Below are 21,252 nucleotides of genomic sequence, written 5' to 3' on the forward strand. Positions count from 1 at the left end.
CTCTTAAATGTTTGAAATTATCGTATCGCCTTGTCCTGACAGAAGAGAAGGTAAGTGGGTGATGTCGTAGGAAGGTGCTGTCCCGTCAGCTGGGAAAAGCCATTGACAGTCAGCGTGTCCCGGCCGGGGCTCTGGGTGCTGGGCAGCTACGAGAAAAGATCAGATCGTTTCCATTCTCAAGAGCCGTATGCATCAGACTTAACCCAGCCTTGGTGCCCAGACTGTTCTCTGAGCCGTCAAATGTTAGATGAAGTGAGAAAAGATGAGTGAGGGCCTTGCTTTAGCATCGTTCGGTCCAAGTTGAAAATTTCACCTGCAGACCAAGAAGGCCACCCACCCAGAGCCCCGAGCTTTTCGGAAGGCCTCATCTTCCCCTGACGTCTCTGCTTTGCTGTTTTCAGCCCCAAATCCCAGACTCCTTGTTTTTGCTGAGCAAGCATGATGGTTTCCTTTCTTCCCTGCAAGCGTGATGGTTTCCTTTCTCCACTGTTTCCCAGGACATAATACCTCAGCCCCTGCTGGATCAGTACGTGTCGATGACCGACCCCGCTCGCGCCCAGACCGTCGATATTGACATAGCCAAACACTGCGCCTACAGCCTCCCGGGGGTGGCGCTCACCCTGGGCAGGCAAAATTGGCACTGCCTGAGAGACACGTACGAAACGCTGGCTTCCGATGTGCAGGTAAAAGGAGCCCTTTCAGAGGCGCCCACGGAAATGGGGCGGGCCATCTGCTGGGGAGGAAAAGGGGAGCGCGCGGTGCTCCCTGGCTTACCTGTACTGGCTGCGGGTGCCGTTGGCATATTGACGGGGCTCCGATGAGGTGAAGCCCTTGGCGGCCCATTCCCAGGCAGCATCAGGTTTATTCTAGAAGCGCCACTTACTCTGTTGGTAACGTGGCCTTGTGCTTGCTTTCTGCGGTTTGTCTGTCCTCCTGCGCACTGTCAGTGGAAAGTGCGTCGGACCCTGGCCTTCTCCATCCACGAGCTGGCTGTGATTCTCGGGGACCAGCTCACGGCTGCTGACCTGGTGCCCGTCTTCAATGGATTTTTAAAGGACCTGGATGAAGTACGAATAGGAATTCTTAAACACCTGTATGATTTTCTAAAGGTAGGAAGAAGGATTAAAAAGGAAAAACAAACCTTCCCTCTTCAAAGCAATTCTTAAAGCCCGGGCTGTGGAAAGAGTCTGTGGACAACCGGAGCAGCTAGTCTGGGTTTCTTGGGTTCAGGGGTACTGTCCGGAGTCTTGACACTGGGTATTCTCACAGTGATGGGTAAATATTTTTTTTATCTTTCCTCGTAATCTCCCCGTCCCTTGGAGTCCTAATTCTGTGGAGTATGGTAGACATGTAGCCTCGTTGGCTCTGTGAGGAGGAAGGAGCCCAGGCCCCCCGGGTCACACGCGGTATGCCGAGAGTCACCCAGGGGAAGAGCCTAGCTGAAACCCAGTCTCAGTTCTGCCTGAAGGGCTCTCTGCAAGACATTGCTGCTTCCCTGCGTGCCTTCTTAATTTTTTTCCTAAAGGGATGATGAGTGTAAAAATAAGACTTTAAAAATGACCTGGAGAAACTAATTACTTGCCTCTACATGGCCACGAGCTGCCCTTGACGGATGGGGGTGCCTGATGCACTGGGCTTGGGCTAGCTTTCCCCTCGTGGTGCCGGCATAGGCGAGCAGAGCCAGCTCCCCCGGAAGCAGCAGCGGCGTTGTCTTCGGAACACGCACACATACGTGTTGTTTGCAGGCAGGAAATCATGAGAGAAGGAAGAGCTAGGGGGCATGTGGAAACCCACAAGCACTCACCGGGGGAGAGGTTGGAAGCATTCAGGGGTCCATGTGAGGGCTGTTCCCAGCAACGTTAATTCACAGCCACCCCGGGTGATGGATGGAGTTCAGGGCAATAGGGGAATGCCCAGTTCTTGCCAGGGACAAGTGCAGAACTTCAAGGGTGATCAGACCGTGTATTTGGGGTCATTTTGAGGGATTCTCTATTTTTATTTATGTATACATTTTTAAAAAATAGTTGCTTCACGAAGACAAGAGGAGAGAATATCTTTATCAGCTTCAAGAATTTGTAGTGACCGATAACAGCAGGAATTGGAGGTTTCGATATGAACTAGCAGAGTAAGTAAAACCTGTTTGGGGATATGAGAAGGCAAATTAGATGGAATAATTCTTAATTTTCCTACCTTATAATTGATTTCTAAAGTAGCAGTAATAGTGTTCTTGCGGATAAAGAGATTATGTTTTTATTAAGGGATAAAGTGAATTCCGAAGCTCTAAGTTACAAATACCACGGTCTCCGGGGAGACATTCATTTTCAGATGCAGACAGGGCTCGAGTCACTGTGGAATTAGTGTGTTCTGCTGTTCTCTAAGGCAATTTATTCGAACCAAATAAAAGATGAATCACCCACTCTTCAATATTTTCCTGTTAATCGGAAGAGTTTTTGCCAGAGCTTTCCTGAACATTCTGAGTGCAGCCCTCTCTGCAGGGCACAGTGTGGCGTATACACTTCAGCTTCTAAAGAACATGACGCGACAGAGAGAGACAGGGGAAGGTCTCACCGAGACCAGACGATTATTAGATAAAAACGTCGCCCAAGGTGGCTGCTCTTTGTGCGTCATTTTGTGTGTGAAGGGCTTATTTAATCCTGTCTTGTGCTGGCCAGAGGGGTGCAAAGGGTGGGCCCTCTTCTCTAACAGCCAACGCTCTGAATAAGTCCCCATCCCCAGGCGTGCCCTGTGCTTTGCCACGTGCTCTGCACAGTGCCCAGCGGGTGTGGTGGCCGTGGTGGGTGGCCGGGTGGCCATTTGCCCCTTGCCCAGGCTGTATCCCCCCAGCTTCAGTTTTCATTTTTCTTACCCTCAACTGGAAATCTCTCCAATCATTGTCTTTGCTGTAGAAATCCATCAAGCTTTTGCAGCTATTCAGGATATGATTTGGCCGATGCCAGGAGCAAACTAAAAGATTTTCTCTTTGCTGTGATCTTTAATCATTATGCTTAATTTGAGAGATTGAGCTTTTAGTCATTATGCCGTGTTCCCAGCTTACATCGGAGACAAAAACAGGCCCCTGTTTTCCATGAAAGCCTCGCGCCCTCTAGCGGCCGTGCGCGGGAACTCGGCCAGGTCCGTCTCTGGCCGGCGGACCCGCTTCCCCGGGGCGGCGGTGGGGGCCGGGGGTGGGGGCCGGGGGTGGGGGGCCGGCGGTGGAGGCCGGGGTGGGGGGCGGGGGGTGGGAGCCGGGGGTGGGGGGCTGGGCCCGACTGACCCGCTTCCCCGGGGCCGGGATCGCGAGCAAGGGACGGGGGCCGGGTCGACCCGCTTCCCGGGGGCCGGGGGCCGGGGCCGGGCCGGGCCGCGCCGGCAGGGCTCGCGCCGCCGACAGCGTTATCTCGGAGCGCTGGCTATCTTCCATCTCGGCCGTGGTTATTGAAGCCGGACCCGCTGATATGAATTCCGTGCTCCCCCTGCCCGTGATATTGCTATCATTTTTCTGAAAACAGAGCTTTTCGATATGAAAGTATTCACCGGCACTCCTGGTTTCTGGTTCTAACTTCCTTCCAATCTCTTTTTCATTTCCTTTCGTTGCCAGCGTGGGGGTGATGCCATTTATTTTCCTCCCGCTCCCGCGTCCCCGTTTACAGACAGTGGAAGGCGCGGGGCTGGCGCTCCCCGGGCGCGGGGCTGGCGCGCGGTTCTCCGCAAGCGGACCGTCGGCGCGTGGGAGCGCAGGCTCGCGCGGGGCCGCCCGCCGCCGGGGCCGGGGCCGGGGCCGGGGCCGGGGCCGGGGACCGGCGCGAGCTTGGCCGCCGCCGTCTGTGTGCCGGGTCTCTGGGAACTCGAGCGCTGCCTATTTTTACCTTATCTGATCTGCAAAGTTTTATGTGCTTTCCAGCCGATAACCTCACGGTGAAATATTATCCCTGTTCACAAATTCCTCGGCCTCTGTTTTACAAAGTGTAATTTATTTCCTTCTTGTTTGATTTGTTTGAGTGCATGAGATGAGGAATGAAGATTTATTTTTTTTTTCCACTTTTCTTTGCACGGTATTTCACTCAGCTTTCTGCTTTTGGCATTTCACCCACGGAAAGCCGTGCTGGGTCTTCACTTGCCTTATCTCCCAGCCTGGCTAGTTTTCTCTGTAAGACCAAATGAGAGTAAAGAGAAATTAGTAAGGAGGTTGTTTTTTTTTTTTTTTTTTTTTTGTCCCCCCCCCCCCAATAATTTCTTTTTTTCTTTCTTTTTTAAAAATTTCAGACAGCTGATACTCATTTTGGAGCTCTATAATCCCAATGACGTTCATGATTACTTAATGCATATTGCCTTAAAGTTGTGTGCAGATAAAGTTTCTGAAGTTCGGTGGATCTCCTTCAAACTAGTAAGGAATCATGGCTTTTTTGTTTGTTTGTTTGTGATTTTTGGAAGTAGGAATATTTATGTTCTTAACATTTTAACTTCTTTGTTTTCTGCCCTTGGTTTCTCTGGATACCTAGGAAACCAGCCTTTAAATTTTGAAATTAGTAAACTGTATTACAGTTTTATCAATACATAGCATAGTTTCTTTTTCTTAAGCTGTATGCTTCAGTGATAGAAATTAAAGATACATCATTTTACATGAGAAACCCTTCAAACCATGGCTTAGTGTTCCCTTTAAACTCAGACTGGGCTTGACTCAACAGCATGGCTTTGTAGAAAAGCAGTTAGTGGGCAAGAGCTCCAATGTAGAGAACTGGTCCTGTCTTACGTGGTCTCACACCAGCTGAATACTTTGGCGGGGGTGGGGGGGGGTCACTTGAAAATTCCAATTTACTAAGGTACTCTGATGCTATTACGATTTTACAAAAATGACATGCTCTGAAAGGTAATGATTTAGTTATTATGCAAGGGGCCATTTTCTAAAATTTGGAATCTTAAGATTAAGAATGTATTTTTCTAATGCTGGGCCCTTTTTAAATTTTATTTCTAAGAAGAGTTTCACGTGGCTGAGTGTGCATATGTGCATTGCCATGTACTTTAACATCTTTCCCCTCTGTGTTCTAATGATGACCGTGACAAAAATGAAATTTCTCCCTTGCTTATAAATTCATTTTAAATGTGCATAAACATGTCTGGTTTCTGTGTTGAGTAGGATTCATGATTCAGATGGATGGCAGCATTTTAAATATGCTCTTCTGATATTTCCCACAGGTTGTGGCCATTTTACAGAAGTTTTCCTCCCACAGTGAGAGCGCACTGGGGTTAAGTTTCATCAGTGAGCTCATCGTCAGGTTCCGGCACTGCGCAAAGTGGGTTGGAAGGCAAGCTTTCGCTTTCATTTGTCAGGTTAGCACGGCCTGGGGGGAGTCTCCCCTGGGCTTACGTTGCTGTGGACTGATACCAGATGCACCAGACACACAATCCCAGCCCTGAAAAGCCAGCTGGGAATTTGGGGACCAGTGGACCGAACCCCTTTATCTCCTGGGAGATTGTGATCAGCCCAGTCAGGCAGTGATTGGCCCAGGGTTACCCAACCCGTCTGCGCCTTCGTCCTGTAGATGCTGGCTGAATGGTTCCTGTGTGCCGGGCATGTTCTAGAAGCTCCTGCTCTGCCGGTACCATCCATCTGGTGAGGTGAGGCCGAGGCCCAGAGCCCCGTGTCTGCCGTGCCCGGTCCAGGGCCATGGTCATCCCGGCACCAGCCCTCAGCCAGCTGCCTGGGAGGGAAGGCGGGGCCAGGAGCAGAGCAGTAGGGCAGAGCTACTGAATCCCTCTAGAAGTGAAGTTCATGTCAGCCTGTCCAGCACGTCACGTCACCCTCTCCACTTAGTGTCCTGGAAATGGGGCACGTTCAATTTTGCTGGGGCTGATGGCTGCCATTTCTTGACTCCTCCGTATGCCAGGTAGCTCGTCATACACCGGGTCCTCAGGGGTAAGATCGGCCATGGGTCAAACATGTCACACGCATGTACTTTCAGACCAGGTGTTTCGGGTGAAGCAGTTGAAGCCCAGAGAGGTTAAGTAACTTGATCAAGAGTGCACAGCAAGTGTAAAGCCAGGATTTTTTTTTTCTGCTAACGTGTTATTTAAAAAATTTTAACGTTTTCCCATGCACATTTTCAAGCATGTACAAAGGTGGGGGGAATAGCATGGGCTCCCCATGAACCCATCACCGGGCTTTGCCAGTATGACAGTAGAGCTGTTACTGGACTCTAGCTGACCCTCATACCCTCTTCCCCCACCAAAGGACTCACCAGGGCCCCCTGTCGGGCTGGCAGGGCATCACAGGGTATTTTGGCCCTCTGCTTTGAATGGGCAGTGGGTGGCCAAGTGAAATGCCAGATTCCCAGACTACAGGCCTCCCACCACAGACTTGTGTAAGGAAGACGCCAATCCAGTCGTTTTGTGGAGAAGGGGTAAACGAAATATCTTTGCTTTTGTTTTTTAATTCTTGATCTGAGATTTAGAAAATCCATGATGAGACAAAAGGCAAAAAATACCCACTAATTTTCTTCAGGAAAAAGGAGAGTGTATGCGCTTTCACGAATTATTAAGGATTTAGAAAACCCACGATATGAGACAGACCAAAGGAGAGGGGAGGTCACTTGATGGTTATTTCAGTGCACTCTGGGGAGAGAGCCTGACCTGGGGGCCGGCGAGGGTCTGTGCTGTAGAGGGGACGAGCTGCTACCTCTGCGTGGCCTCGACTTGTGAGAAATAGTTCGTGAACACCTGGTGCTCTTGTCACCCTGTGGCAGGAAGGTCTGCAGGACTTTGAATCCACAGGCCTGGCTGGGACTCGGCCCCCGCTGGTGCTCATGGACCAGGCAGCCTGTGGGTGGCTCCTCTCGGGACCCCAGTTCCCTGCCCTGTAAAACTAGGCTCATTCTGGCTTCCACGGCCTGCGGTGAGACGCAGGGCTCTGTCAGGGCCGCAGGGTGCAGATGCTGCTTGTCCTCACGGACACAGTGTTTGTCAGGGGGTCACAGAGAGGGCCGGGCCTGCACCGGAGTCTGGGGTCGGGTGGCCCTAGACAGGCCTGGCACCCGAGTTCTGGTGAGTAGCAGAGGGGAGGGCGCTCAGCCTTCATTGGTGGGCGCTTTGCTAGATTCTTTGCAAAATGTTCTGCCGTCCCCACCACGTCCCCCTCATGTAGACGGGGAAACCGAGGCCCAGACAGGTGAAGCCACTTACTCCAGGCCATGAAGCCAGTAAGTGACCAAGTTAGGTTTGAAGCTAGGCCTGTCTGACTCCGAAGCCTTTATTTTTTCATCAGATTTTACACCACCTAGAACCCAGTCTTTGGTAAGGAATTAGAAATTGTTAACTGTGTTTCTAACCAAATTCAGTGGTTGAGATTTTAAGATTCATACACACACACACACACACACACACACACACACACACACACACGCAGACCCGCAGATCCCGAAATTACTTCTTTGGAATTGTGGAAGGGTATGTGTTTAAAAGAAACCCGCTGACCACTGTGGAAAAGTGTCGATTCGCTGGCTGTGGCTGTCTGTCGTGGCAGGCGGTGGTGGACGAGGAGTGCATCCCTGTGGAGCAGTTTGTTGAACACTTGCTCCCCAGCCTCCTAAGCCTTGCCTCCGATCCTGTGCCGAATGTGAGGGTTCTGCTGGCCAAAGCTCTGCGGCAGACGCTGCTGGAAAAGGGTATGTGGACTGTTTTTCTGAACTTACACATCTTAAAGCTCACCAGGTAGTGTGCTGCCAGACTTCCTCTCTAGGAAATTGCACGCATGCTTCAGACTTTACTATATAAACCCATGTATTAACTTTTATGCAGAATAGTTTGTTATTTATAAAATGGTTGGGTTTTCACATTTAACGAGCTTCACGCTAAAATGCAGAACTTCACACAGTCTTCTAGAAATGGGGAAGAGTTTTGTAAATGTTAACGATGCAGAGAGCACGAGCGGCAGCAAACGTCAGCCTTAATTCCTGGGAGGTTTGGAAGCGATCACCATGTCCTGAACAGGACGGAGCGGGAGACTGTGTCCCTCAGCCGGCACAGTGGTGCCTATAGCACGGGCGGAGCCCACTGCGTCCAGCCTGTCCCCGCAAGCGCCTGTCTCCCCGCTTTGTGCCCCGCCGGCCACCCGTGCCCCTTCCTGCCCTCCGCGCGCGTGCAGTTCTTGCCTAGTGGAGGAAAGGAAAGATGACGTGGAAGTTTTTAAATTATAACTTAAAAAATACGCATACCTGTTCTCGGGAGTCCATCTTTGAAATTTAGGAAGTTACTGTGACAAAAGTCATCGTGGTATCACTGTGAAGGCCTCACGTGTCTGGTTATGCTATGCAAGTGCTTCCTTGTCCTGAGGTGTGGTTTGCAGAACCCCCAGCACTCAGGTATGTTTGGGAACACGGGGCATGGGCACGTGAGCCAAACTCCTGTGTTCTCTCTCCAGCGTACTTGAGAAATGCCGGTAACCCTCATCTTCAAGTCGTTGAGGAGACCGTCCTGGCCCTGCAGTCTGACCCGGACCCGGATGTGTCCTTTTTTGCCACCCTGGAACCCAAGCGTCGGGGCACCGCAGACGCACCCCTGCTCGAGGAACGGAGTTAACCGCCCGGGGCTCCTGCGCACCCCGGGCCCGCCGCACGTGGGCGCAGACCACTCACCCCTGCTTGTCAGGGGTCTCACCGTGTCATACCTTCCGAGGGAGAAAAGAGCTCTGAAACTTTGAGGACAGGCACTCAAATGACCCCTTTCCCATGCGCAGCACCAGGGACTGCTCCGGGGGCAGGCACCACCCTCTGTGCCCCTGGCTGCGACCGGGTTGTAGGACCAGGTGGCAGCTGGGCACGGGGGTCCAGATCGCCTTCTCCATGACAGACTGTGATTTAAAGCCCCCTCCTCCCAAAATAAAGTAGTTTATTAGAAGCTTTTAAGTCTTTCAGAGACTTGCATATTTGGCTTCCCTCATGCTTTCCTGTAAAATATAGTTTATGGCATTACATTTTATTTTTAACAAATAATGTACATATGTAAATAACTCTTGACAGGGAAAAAATATACTAATGTAATATCAGCCTCCTATCAGTGAACAGAACAAATACATCATTTAAATTTATGCTCCACTTGGAGTTGCTGCAAATATAGCCCAGTTTGTTTACTTTTGAAAAATGTGAGAGTTAAGGAAATCTGAAGAATGATTTACGGCGGCCTGTCTAGTGTTGTACTTTTGTGCAAACTGTACTTGGAACTTTTCCTCAGGCACTTCTCCCTCCCCTTCTTGCGGTGACTGTATCCATAAAGATCCGCACGGGCCTTTGACAGAGGCAGAAAGAAAGATTTTTCATTCTTATGTGGATTTATTATCCTACGTTTAAGAATGCAGGAGGGAAATGGATCACTGAGATGCAGGATGTTGACTTTACAGCTGATGCTTCAGGATCTTTAGCGGAGACTAGGAACCCGCAGTCCCGATCAGTCCGTACACTTGCCAGGGATTTGGGGGTTAAATTATGGTGCTTCAGATTTCATTCTTCTAAAATTTAGACCAAGATGCTCTAGAACTTAAACGGTTTTCGTGAATAACTCGAGATTCTATAAACGTTTCATTAAATTCTGTATAATGTGCAGGCTCACGTTATTTTTCTTGCTTCTATTTTTAATCTTGAAAGCAGGCACAAAGGAAGGAAGGAGTGGCCCATTTGGGGTTCAAGGGCTGCAAAGGGCACGTTGCTATTGCCATTCTTTCCTTGGATCTTTTTCTTGTCCGTCTTTTCTTTCTCCCTTTTCTTAAAAATAAAATTTCTGGAGCTATATATTGAATTTCCTGGTATACAGGATATTGTCCCCCTCCCCCAAGTTCCACTGAGCTGATTCTTTAAAAAGAAAGGAAGGAATCTATACCGTGCCAAAGAAAATAAGGTACATGTGTGAGAATTTCAAATTGTAACCCAGGGTGGCATTCGGGCAGCCCCAGCAGAGCATGAGCTTATAAACTGTGGAGGCGCAGTTGGCTCCATAGCTCAGGGGTTAGAGCACTGGTCTTGTAAACTGTGGAGGCTACCTATTAAGAGAAACAAAAATCAGTCAGTCCGCCTTGTGTTCAATATTTGCCTAAAGTAAATAGATGGAGATACTGTTTTCGCTTCAGTAACAGATAATTTTTAGTTTTTTTTTTTTATTGTTTAGAAATTGAGGTTGTCGTATTGTTAAAATCTGTTGACCAGGCAGCAAATAGAATTATCACCTGGAATTTTGTATTCTGTGCAGAGCTTCGCTTTCCACTAAGGAAAAACAAACAACCTCAGTTTGTGTTGCGATGCATAGAATTTGCTGAAACAGATGTGCTTGTAGAGATTTGTAGACTCTTCGGTAAATAATCCAGCCTTAAAAAAAGTTGAGTTTACTAAAAAATGGTCTGTAACTTAATGAATGCCTTTCCAATGCAACTTTTTTTTTTAAATGACTAATTTCTCTGCAAGAAGTATGTTTAAGGCTCACGTTTTATTCGTGTTTTGTAACAACAGATTTTTCTGAGGCGGCTCTGCTCCCCTCCTCACCTTCCTCTCTCCTGTGCTCCTTCCCCCATCACTTCAGCTCGGGGCACTAATCGTTCCTAGGTGTGGGGCACTGAGTGTTTGCGATTTGATCATCACACGTAAGCTTCCTGTGTACTTGAACACTCGGCCTCCTCTTGGGTGAATTAATGGAAAACCACGAGATGGGTTTCTCGCAGATGGAGCTCCCTTGAAAGGCATCTTCACAGTGGAGCCATCCCAGCCCCGAGCCCAGTGGACGCTTCCCCTCTGCTAGAGTTTTCACCAGCTCCTTTCTCCCTTCGAGAATTCGAGAGCGTTTTCAGAACTGATGGGTTTTCATGCGGCTCTGCAGATCCTCACGAAGGCCTGAGCGCCGGCCTGGCTCCGTGGGGGTTTTCCACTCGTGCCAGGAATAGGGCTGCTGAGCGCGGCTGCAGCCCGGCCCGACCCCTGTAGACGAGGCGCGCCAGGACCACTTAGGGCGTTTCCACTCCCGGCCCTGGGCCCCGAGTTACGCAGACTATTGCGCACGGCCACGGCGGCCTGTGACCTGGAGTGAGGTCACCTGTGACAGGGCAGGGAGTGATCTGGCGAGCAGCTTGGAGGCTTCCAGAAGGGCCTGGGGACCCGGCCCCCCGGGGGTTGTGGGGGAATATCTCAAATCACTCTGCCACGCTGCGCCTCCAAGCCCCGGGCCATCGGGGACCCCAAGGGCGGTCCGCGGGGCTCTGTCCCGCGCGGGGCGGGGGGGGGGCGCGGTGACGCGGGCGGTCGGGGGCGGGGGGGGGGGAGGGGGCCCGTGCGGCGGGGTGGGGGGCAGGAGGCGGGAGAGGAGGGCATGCAGCGGGCAGGCGCTGCGGGCGGCGGAGCGCGGGCGGGGGAGCCGCCGGGGGGCGCCCTGGGCTCGGTCCCCGTGGCCGGCCGGCGGGGCGGGCGGGGCAGGCGGAGCGGGCGGGGGGCGGGCCCGCGGCCCCTCCCCGCGCAGCCCCGGGCCCGCTCCCCCCGCCAGAGCGGCGTCGGGGCTCCCGAGGCCGTGAGCCCGGCGCTCGACTTGGCCCCAGACGCCTCCCCAGAAGCCTTCGTCATGCGGGTGCTGCTGGAGGAGACCGGGGAGATGTTCCAAGTGACAAACTGCCGCAGCGACATGACGGTGCGGGAGCTCAAGGAGGAGCTGGACCTCACCGCCGGCATCCCCTTGGACCTGCAGCGGCTCCAGTACCTGGACCAAGGTGACCCTGCCCACCCCCTGCCCTCGCCCCGTGTACGGCCTCTGCCAGGGCGCCGGGTCCCCTTCCGACCCTGCGGCCCCTGAAGGGACGCCTGCCCGCGTGAGGACTCCCCCACCCCACTCCCGGGTGTCAGAACAAACCCCAACCCACCCCCTGGAAGCCCCCAGATAGGAAAGCCAGCCTGGCCACGCGAGGACTTCCCAATCTTGACAAACCGGGTTCAGGTTAGACCTCACATCTCAAGGCAGACCCTGTCCGCAGCAAGACCCTAATCCACAAACAAATCCGGCTGAGTCAGGACTCTCGTCCCAAAGCAAGCTGTCTAGTCAGACCCGCCGACCCTGAGCAGATGCTGGCGGTGTCTACGACCCAAATCTCCACAAAGGCGCTGCCACCTCAACAAGACCCCTCCGGCCCTTCAGCTGCCAGTGTCCTCTTCAGGGACCCAGAGCCCAAAGCCCACAGGGTCCTCACAAGACCGGAAACCCGAAACAAAGCCTGTCCTCAGTGCGAGCCTACGATCTAGGGCAAACCTTCTCCCGTCAGGACCCCAAACTCAACGAAGACTTCCAGATCCCCATGTTGGACTCATCACCGCTCCCCCCAGTCCTCCGGCCAGCTCTGTCCTCACAAGGATGCCAAAGCCTGAAGCAAACTGTGCCCAAGACTGAACCCCAGATCTCCAGCGTAACTACAACTACCTCAGAACCTCAAATCCTCTGGCTGACGGGTCTACACGGGGACGCTGAAGTTCAGAACAAACCATGCCCACTTCAGGGCCCCCAAGCCCAGAGCACAGCTACCTAGGACTAAACCCCAAATGACTATCCCAGAACTCCAGATTCTCCGGCAACTATGTCCATGAGAGGACACTCTGAAACAGACGCTGCTCACCTCAGGACCCCCAAACCCAGAACATACCTGCCCAAGAAAAACCCCAAATCTCCAGACTAACCATGACTACCTCAGAACCCTGAGTCCTCCAGCAGCCGTGTCCCTACGAGGATGCCGAAGCTCATAAATTCTGCCCACTTCGGGACTCCTAAACCAAGAACAAACGTGGCGAAGAGTGGACCCCAAATCCCCAGGCTAACCATACAACCCTCAGAACCCTGAATCTTCAAGCAGCCAAGTGCACTGAAGGATGCTAATGCCTGAAACAAACTGCCCACCCCAGGACCCCATGACTTTGTGCCAACCACAACCATGTTTGGACCCAAGATAAATACCCCAGACTACCCCTGCTTGCAACAGAAACCTGAATCCCAAAGCAGATTCTACCCAGAGCAGGACCCTAAATCCCAGAGCCGACAAACCCAATTCTGAGCCCCCAGTGTCTAACTAGTCACTTGTGCACCCAAACCCCAATCCATTGGCCATCTCTGTCTAAATGAGGATGCCAGAACCCAAAATGAACGCTTCGCACACCTGGAAACCAGTTCCCAAGCTCACCATGACCATCCCAGAGCACTAATCCCAACCAAAATAACCTCACGAGGTCTCCGAAGCACGAGACAATCTCTGCCCACAATAAGACCCCAAAACTCACACCAAACATACCCATATCTGAACCCTAAATCTTATGCAAACCATGTTTAAGCCAACCATCTCCATGTAAGGAAGCCAGAGTTCAAAGTAAGCCTTGCCTCCATAAGGACCCCAAAACTCGAAGAAAGCTCTACTTGTATTTGTACCCCAAATCCCTCAGCCAGTCTTATCCACACCAGAACCCCAAGCTCTAGATCAAATCTTGCCCATCTCAGGACCTCGAATTTCAGAGCATTACCTGCCACCACCAAAACCCCCAATTCCCAAGGCTGACCTCTCCGATTCCTTACCCTCGGTGGCTACAGTATACAGGGCTGCATTGGAACCCCAAATCCCAGAACAAGTCCTGCCCATGCAAGGACTCCACATCCCAGAATAGACCCTTCCCATACCAGGACCCCCACACAGAAAGCAAATCTTGCCTTCATTAGAACCCCACATCCAGAGCAAACTCTGCCCTCATCAGGACCCCAAATCTCAAAGCAAACCCTACCCACATTTGAGCCCCAAATACTGGCACTAACCTAGTTTGTATCAGAACCCCGAATCCAAAGCCGTGTCCTTGTCCATGTCAGGAGCTCAAAACTAGCCCAATTGGAATCAGAACCCAGCACCAAAGCTTGCTGGGGCTAAATCAGGACGCCAAGGCCCCCTATCCAGACAGATCCCATGTGTTTGGCACCCAGTGGGGGGCGAGGACTCTAGAGTCCCATCTCCCTGTCCAGCAGTCTCCATCCCTCAGCCTGAGGACCTGGCTGTCCCTGTCCTGATCCCTACAATACTTAGGATATGAGAACAGGATCAAAGCCCCTGGGCTCCATCATCTCCCCACCCGGTTGAAATCAATGCAAAAATACTTCAAGGAGATGGAGGTATAAAAAGCTCTGGACTGCAGCCCGGAGGGTGTGGAGAGCGATTTGCAGAGACACTGCGGCTGTAATGCAGGGCCAGCAAGCGATGGAGACAGGCAGATATCCGAGATCAGCCTGGCTCCGCTCTCCGTTACCCCAGACACTGCCCTTCCGGGGCTCGGTTCCCTAAGCCGGAACACAGAGCCTTGGGGATCTGGAATTCTGAGTGCCAGGTCGCCCTCTAGACGGGGATGACTCGGGAAATTCACAATGTACATTGAAGGCCAGAATACCTTCCTTTGCTCTCTCTGGGGTAGGCTAAGCACCTTCTGTTGACATCCTTATTTTGCTATAGGGGTGTTTGGAAGCTGCTCTGGGGCATTTGGGGGGCTTTATCTGGAAAGAAGTATGTATCTCAAGCCCGGTCTCTATTTAACACGTTAATAACGATGAGGTGAGCTGCTGAAGGACAGTAAGTGTTCCAAAACAAGTAATTCGGAAATTATGGATCCTGAGCTACAAACGTCTGGCACCCCTTCTGCTAATTTATTTTCCCCGATGAGCTATGCTGAACCATAAATTCGAGAGAGCTAAGAGGCAATGGAGGACACCCGGTGACTTGTGCTGATGTCACAATCCTCTCACTCAGCAAGCACTTAGCAACTGGGAGAAGCTTGACCTCTCCTGCGGCCGCAGCCCTTCCTGTTAACGGCAAACAAAAAGGAGAGAAAGAAGTTGCTACTACGTTGAGTAAAGAAAATTTGGGTTCCCGCCATAAATAACCCGCTGATGCCTCTTTACCCACCTAAAGGTTGTCGGGCAGGCTCACATGAGCTAACGTGTACGTGAAAACCTTGAGAGACACAAATCTGAAAGGGGTGAGCAAAATTCATGGACGAGGGGCGACCTTACATGTCTGTTGTCAGCTCTAATAATTTATTTGGCTGGTGATAATTAGTATTTGTCTAAGCCAAAGGCAGTTGCTGCCTGCGTGTAAAGAGAGAATGTGCTCTGATTTCTCGAAGAACTGTTCAGCATGTGTGAATCGCACTCTTGCCTTTCTTTGGGAAACCCGGCTTGACCCAGTTTTTTTTTTTTTTTTCCAAAGTTGTTAGGAAGTCAAGTTGCCTTACAGAAGACTAATTACTGATTATCCTCTGTGTTAGAACCACAAATAAGACCCTAATTAACAAATTTGCTAATTGCCATTCCCTGTTCTCATCCACCATCCGAAGTTTCTCATAAGCACCAAAGGGGCCCGCGGAGCCGAGAGCGACACGTGCGTGGCGCGGGAGGGAAGGCGGGTCTGGTTGGAGTGTCCTGGGGCTGCCATTTCCTGGCCACGGGATCCTCAGCCAGCTCACCGGGAAACGGAGGTGACAAACCTGGCTCGTCATGAGGGTTAAAGCCTGTAGGTGCTTGGGCCAGGCACTTAGTAATCCCTCAGCCGTGAATCCAAACAACTCGTGAATTCTACCCGGAGTAATGGCGACGTCACTTATAGAAAAAGAAATTGTGATGTTATTCTTAAAAAGCATTATAGGTGGCTGTGTGAGGAAGCAGTGTATTTAAAAAGGCAAACTAAAGACAACTTTGCGGAAAATGTTCTAGAGTCCTACAGTCTGTCACTCCGACGGTCTTTCCCGAAGGGTCTGCGCCTATAGAGTGCGAGTGGATCCACTCACCCCACTGTCTCCAGTAGTGGCGGGGTGGTTCTGGGTGATGATCCAACAGAGTTCTAACATCCCAAGTCCAAATCATGCTGAGTGGGAGCGTTACAATTCTTCCATTACCAGAAATGCTCAACGGGGGCAACTTTGTCCCCCCAGGGGCCATGTGGCAACGTCTGGAGACCTTTTGGATGGCTACGGCTGGGTGAGGGTACCACTGCCATCTGCTGGGTAGAGGCCAGGGATGCTGTGCCCAGGGCAGCCCCCCGCCCCAGAGAACAACCCAGTCTAAAACGTCAGTAGTGCCAAGTGGGAAAAAACCCTGCCGTAGAGTATCATTGGAAAGACCCAGCCCAGTTTTGCCATTGTTGCATCTTCGGCCAACGGCTGACAACACTAACCAGAGATTAGTGTTTTAGTTTCACATCTGACGCACGTAGGTCCACTGTGCTGCGTCTGTGACGTTCGCTTCGAGTGGTCCTATTCATAGACTTTGCCTCATAAAAAGACTTTACTGACTCATGTGTCTTTTTTTTGCCATAGAACGAGTTATAATTACAGAATTTTAGAAGCTGTTGCCCTTTTTTGTCGTGTTTTGTTTTGTTTTGGCTTCTGTTTGAGCTGAGCAAATTAAGTTTCTAAAAAGCACTAACGACCCCACACAGACTCCCGTGGGCTCATCACAGGAGATTAGCGCTCAAGGCTTTCAGATGATCTTTGTGATACCCGAGGTCAGATCATCTCTTAAGATAACCAGTGTAATAGTTTATCTTTAATACCCATTTTTTTAAATTAAAAATTATTCCCAGTAGGAATTTTGATGGATGATACTACGTTGAAGTTCCATGATGTTGTTCCTGGTGGAATTATTTCATTATGTGTCTGGCATTATGACGGATGGACGGAACTGGTTTTGGCGGCTGTGGAAGGGGATCGCAGTAAGGTGCCCTCATGTGTCTCTAAATGGGTATTAGACTTCACAGAGCAACTGTAAACTCTGTGTGTGTGTGTGTGTGTGTGTGTGTGTGTGTGTGTGTGTGTACGGGGTGGGGTTGGATTCAGTCTTGAATGCGAATATTCGAGTAAAAGTTTCAGAGTAGGAGAAAAAGAGGCCCATGTCATAATCAAACACTGTATCGAGAGTTCCCACTCACTCTTGGGTCTGCTGTTTCACGGTGTCCCCTTACAACCCACTCCCTCCGACCCCCGACCCCGACCCCCGACCCCCACCGAAGAGAAAGGAAGGAGGGCAACGGGCAATGGATTTTCTAGTCACACATATATTTTGTAAAGTTGAAAACCTGATTTAACAGTGGGCGAAGAGCTCCGGGTAACTGGGAAATGCACAGTCTAGAGCACGTGATGGGGCAAAAATCCGAGTGGGGGTCTGCCCCTCCCCTAAGGAGGAAAGATCACCCACTTCTCCACACACGGCAGGTGCAAGCTCTTTGCCAGGCCTTGTGCTCGGCTCTCAGCTGAGCTCTGGGGTGGGCAGCGGGGAGAAGGGAAGAGGAAACCAGACCGTCTCCCCAGCAGAGAAGCAAGGAGCGGGCGGCGGGAGGCCACTGAGGGAAGCAAGTGTGTGTTCTTTCTAGAAAGTACATTTGGATGAAAGGGTATGAGCGTGTGAGGAGAGGGTTTACTTTCAGCCAGGAAAGGGGTCAGGAAATGCTGGCTGCAGGAGGGTTGTGGGAATCGGGGATCCGGTCTGGGAGAGGTGGATGGTCTCTGGGGCTGGCAGGGCCAAGACCGATGGTGGCAACCCCCTGCCTGTGTGCGGGAGCCTTAGAAGGAGGGGACCCAGACGGTGTGCGTCCCCCTCCAGGTCCTTCTCTGGGGTGGCCCTGCTCCCGGCCTTTCCCTGCCTCCCCTCTGCTACCGAGGACTCGGTCCTGCCTCGGTTTTCTGGCTCTTGCTCTGAACCTGGGGATTCCCTCCTGTCTCCCACACTCTGGGAATCTGCCTCCCCGCACGGCCACCCCCACCCCCGATGCCCTGCATCTGGGACGGAGTTCCTCTCTGCCGGAGCCTGCAGCCTTCCTCTCGTGCTCAGGGCCTCGCTTCACCACGAGATGATTATGTTACGGGGCTATTTTTCATCCGTGAGTGGAGTTCAGAGTGTTCCAAAAGGTAGCGGAGACAATGGGCCCGAAAATAGATCGGAAGGCCAGAATTCATCCAGTCTCCGGAGAAGTGCATTTCCCCCTGGGGAGGCCACTTCGTGTCGTCTGGCGTCTTCCTTGATGGCCACAACCACCTCCCTCTGGACACCCAGAAAAGCTATTTTCTCTCTTCAAAACACCGACAGGAAGAACTTCCTGCCTCCCGAGCCTGCCCGATGGTAAATGCGTATTTCCTGGACATGTATAGAATTCGGTCAACAATGTCCCCCCGCTGGGTGTGTTCCCGCTTCTCCTTCAGGGCTCGCCCCTCTCTGTTCCCATCCCGAGCCTTCCCTGGGCCTTCGAGCCACCCTCCTCTCAGGAGGGTCCCGGCCCCCAGCGGCCGGGTGCGGCTTGCACTTTCGAAAGAACTCAGACTCACTGTGCGGACCCCTTTATTCTGCCCAGCTCTCCTGCCTCGGTGTCGACGAAGCTTCTCTTTACCAAACTGCAAATTCGCAGCGTTTGGAGCACACGCAGTGGAAAGCCTGGATCGCTCACAGAGCGTTCGTGGCCTTGTACGTTGCCTCTCACAGAGGCCACTCGGACGCCGTGCAGTACCTTCTAGAACACGGTAATGTTGAGAGATGGCTGAGTACGTTCACAAGGTGGGGTCTACTGCGGGTAGGGAGGACAGAGTGTTTGCCTTCCAGGGCCTTCCGCGATGGCCTCCTGGACCCAAGTTGTGTCAACCACCCGTCATGGTCCCGTGGGCCACTGGGGAGCCTCTGTCTGTAGGGGTCTTAGGACATGCTGAGTAAAGTCTGCTGTCCTCTCTCCCGGCCGGGTCTCAAGAAGATTCTGTCGTCGGAGATCAAACTTCCAGACACTAATTCCCAGGAGTAGCCCAAAGAGCTTCCTGGCCTCTTAGAACACCGCTGGAGATGTTCCTGAACTCCCTGTGTTCTCTCTGCCCCATCTGAGGTTGGGTTTCTGCCACAGTCTGAGGGCTCTAGCCCCAAGCCAGCATCACTCTCTTAGAGGGGGAGGAGGGAGCATTGGCAGGCCGGCTCTGAATGATTTCCTTCAGGAGACCCTTGCCCCAAACCCTCTCCTCATCTCGTCTCCATCCCCGTCCCCCGCCCCCCGCCCCAAGGACAGGCTGTCACTTCTCTCTGTCTCGATAGAAACAGCAGCCTTGGCCTGCATTGTCTCTGAATGTGAGGGCTTGCACGAGACTCGGCCGGAGCACGCTTTATCTTTATCTCCCCTGGTCGTAGGATATTTTTGGGAAAAGAGGCTCGCCGATTGAGGTGTCGACCATTCCAGAACAATAGACAATGGCCGCAGATGGCCCAGGCCGCCAGCTTCCTCGGGAACAGGAAGGACATGTGACGTACTGTTTGGTCAGGGGTTTGAGGCCCAGAAGGGGCCTCATCCGAGGGTCTCCCCTATCAACTTGCTTTCCAATCTGAACCTTTCCCGCCCGCGGCCTTGACCCTGGCTCTCCGCACCTCGTCTTCGCCCCTGCCCCCACCTCCAGCGAGCAAGGTGCCAGCATCCTCGAGGCCGGGGCAGGAGGACTGGGTAGAGGCTTTCCTGACCATTTTGCTGCTTTCTCCATGCCGCCTGTTGTGGGATGAAATATGGGCTGTTCACAGACCAGCAGTCCTTTAAGCTCATAAAAAGTCATTTTCACTCTGATGGAACTGTGACGTATTTGAAAGCCTCAGTTAAAACATTACAGCCAGCTTTGCAAAGTTTTCTGTCCTTTGCACACAGCCGCCGCAAAGCCGTGCCGAGGCTGAGGCTGGGCGTTAGGAGAACCTATTTAAAACGTTACCTCACCGACCAGCCATAGCTCATAAAAACTGGCTACAGAAATGTCAGCTGCTTGTAACTGAATTGCCTTGTTCTCTGTGTCATGATATTTGTTACCCAGGATTTGATTCAATTCAACAAGTCCGTATTGGACACCTGTCATTAGCCCATCCATCTGCGGGAGGCGGGGAGGGATTCAGTCGAAGTGAAACCTGTCCATGGGTCGGGCTTGCCCGTCGTCTGCCATTTCCCGAGCGCCTGTCTTCTCCAGGCACCGCGCTACGTGCTGGGGATGAAAACAGCAGTGATCAAAACAAGTGTGTTTTCTGCCTTCATGGAGTTTATGAAGGGAAGTCAGCAAATTATTACAAATAATTAATTCCATGGTCAGTCGTGCACGGCATGTTCTGAAGCTGTGGAATGTCAGCTGAGCATATACAGGGGAGCGGGACTCATGGGAGGGGGTAAGGAAGGCTTTCCTGAGGAAGCGCATGGAGGATAAAGAAGGGTGGAGTTAGCCAGGGATGGCGGGGGTGGGGGGCGGGGGCAGAAATGGGTAACAGGCCGTTGGCAGAGGGAACAGCACGTGCAAAAGGCCTGGGGTGGGATGCGGGAACAGGGTGTCTTTATTGCGTAAAGATAGAAGACTGGTATAATTGGAGCATGCATGGAGAGCGGGGTGGAAGGGCCTGGTGTGGGGAGGGTGACAGGGTGGGACAGAGAGGTCACGACCTAGAAAATGACCCCAAAGGTAGTGGATGCCAGAAATGGGGTTTGAGCGGGAGCGTGCCGTGGGCAGATGGGCGGCAAGGCAGTGCTGGTCACTGGGACGGTGCAGCAACGCCTGCTCCCTTATGCTCCCTGCTGGGGTCAGGCGGGGGCCGTTATTGACTCTCCTAAGCATTCTTGCTACGGCCTCACCCTTCCCGAGCTTCTCCTCTTGAATGTAATTCTGGAGGTGAGGCTCCTGGCCAGGAGGGTGAGCCTCGCTCAGCCGGCTCTCTTATTTTACAGGGGCCAGCTGTCTCAGCGGAAGCCCCATGGGCAGGACAGCCCTGCACGTGGCCGCAGCCATGGGCCGTCTGGACTGTATCGACCACCTGCTGAACTACGGAGCCTCCATCAATGAAAAAGATGCCAGGGGGGAGACCCCCATGTCCCTCGCCCGGCGCCTGAACCGCAGGCACAGCGAGCAGCGCATGTTGCTCTTCTACTGGGTGGCAAAGTCAGGGACAAAAGACCCAAAGAACTTGGTCGAGAACAAGGTTTTTGTCAGGGCAAAGTCTAAGTCAGGCTCCAAGAAGAGCCAAGTTTGACTCCCTCTGGGAACGTCTGCACCTCGAGGGTGACCTGGGTAACTTTTCAGAGTTCAAATCCACAGTGGCCCTTGGGGAACAGGAAGCCAAGAAAACGTGGCAATTAATCTGAATCAGATACTAAATTATCTGTCCTGTTCGCAAATGACTCGGGGAGGGTGCTGATGGAGGTAGGTGAGTTTGCGTTCATTCCGTAATCCATTATGGACCGAGCGG

At 52.3% G+C, this 21,252-nt stretch overlaps 2 protein-coding genes across 2 annotated transcripts in view; both read left to right on the forward strand.

The window, feature by feature from the left end:
• LOC308349897 (serine/threonine-protein phosphatase 4 regulatory subunit 1-like) overlaps nt 1-9,773 on the forward strand; it is a gene marked incomplete at its 5' end in the record, with an annotated part of 81,573 nt that extends 71,800 nt beyond the window's left edge. The window contains 7 exon segments of the mRNA XM_080814748.1: nt 498-683; nt 948-1,109; nt 2,025-2,125; nt 4,264-4,384; nt 5,194-5,328; nt 7,517-7,658; nt 8,414-9,773. Of these exon segments, the coding sequence (XP_080670874.1) occupies nt 498-683; nt 948-1,109; nt 2,025-2,125; nt 4,264-4,384; nt 5,194-5,328; nt 7,517-7,658; nt 8,414-8,571 (1,005 nt within the window). The 3' untranslated portion in view covers nt 8,572-9,773.
• A 1,564-nt stretch (nt 9,774-11,337) lies between these two features.
• ANKRD60 (ankyrin repeat domain 60) lies at nt 11,338-21,036 on the forward strand (the record flags this gene model as incomplete). The annotated part of the gene is made up of 4 exons (XM_080814722.1): nt 11,338-11,728; nt 16,610-16,740; nt 18,368-18,533; nt 20,735-21,036. 4 exons carry the CDS (start codon nt 11,338-11,340, stop codon nt 21,034-21,036), a joined length of 990 nt encoding a protein of 329 aa, XP_080670848.1.
• Between the last annotated feature and the right edge of the window lie 216 nt (nt 21,037-21,252).

The sequence above is a fragment of the Martes martes genome (assembly GCF_963455335.1).
Source record: "Martes martes genome assembly, chromosome: 9".
In the NCBI taxonomy this organism is placed as follows: Eukaryota; Metazoa; Chordata; class Mammalia; order Carnivora; family Mustelidae; genus Martes; species Martes martes.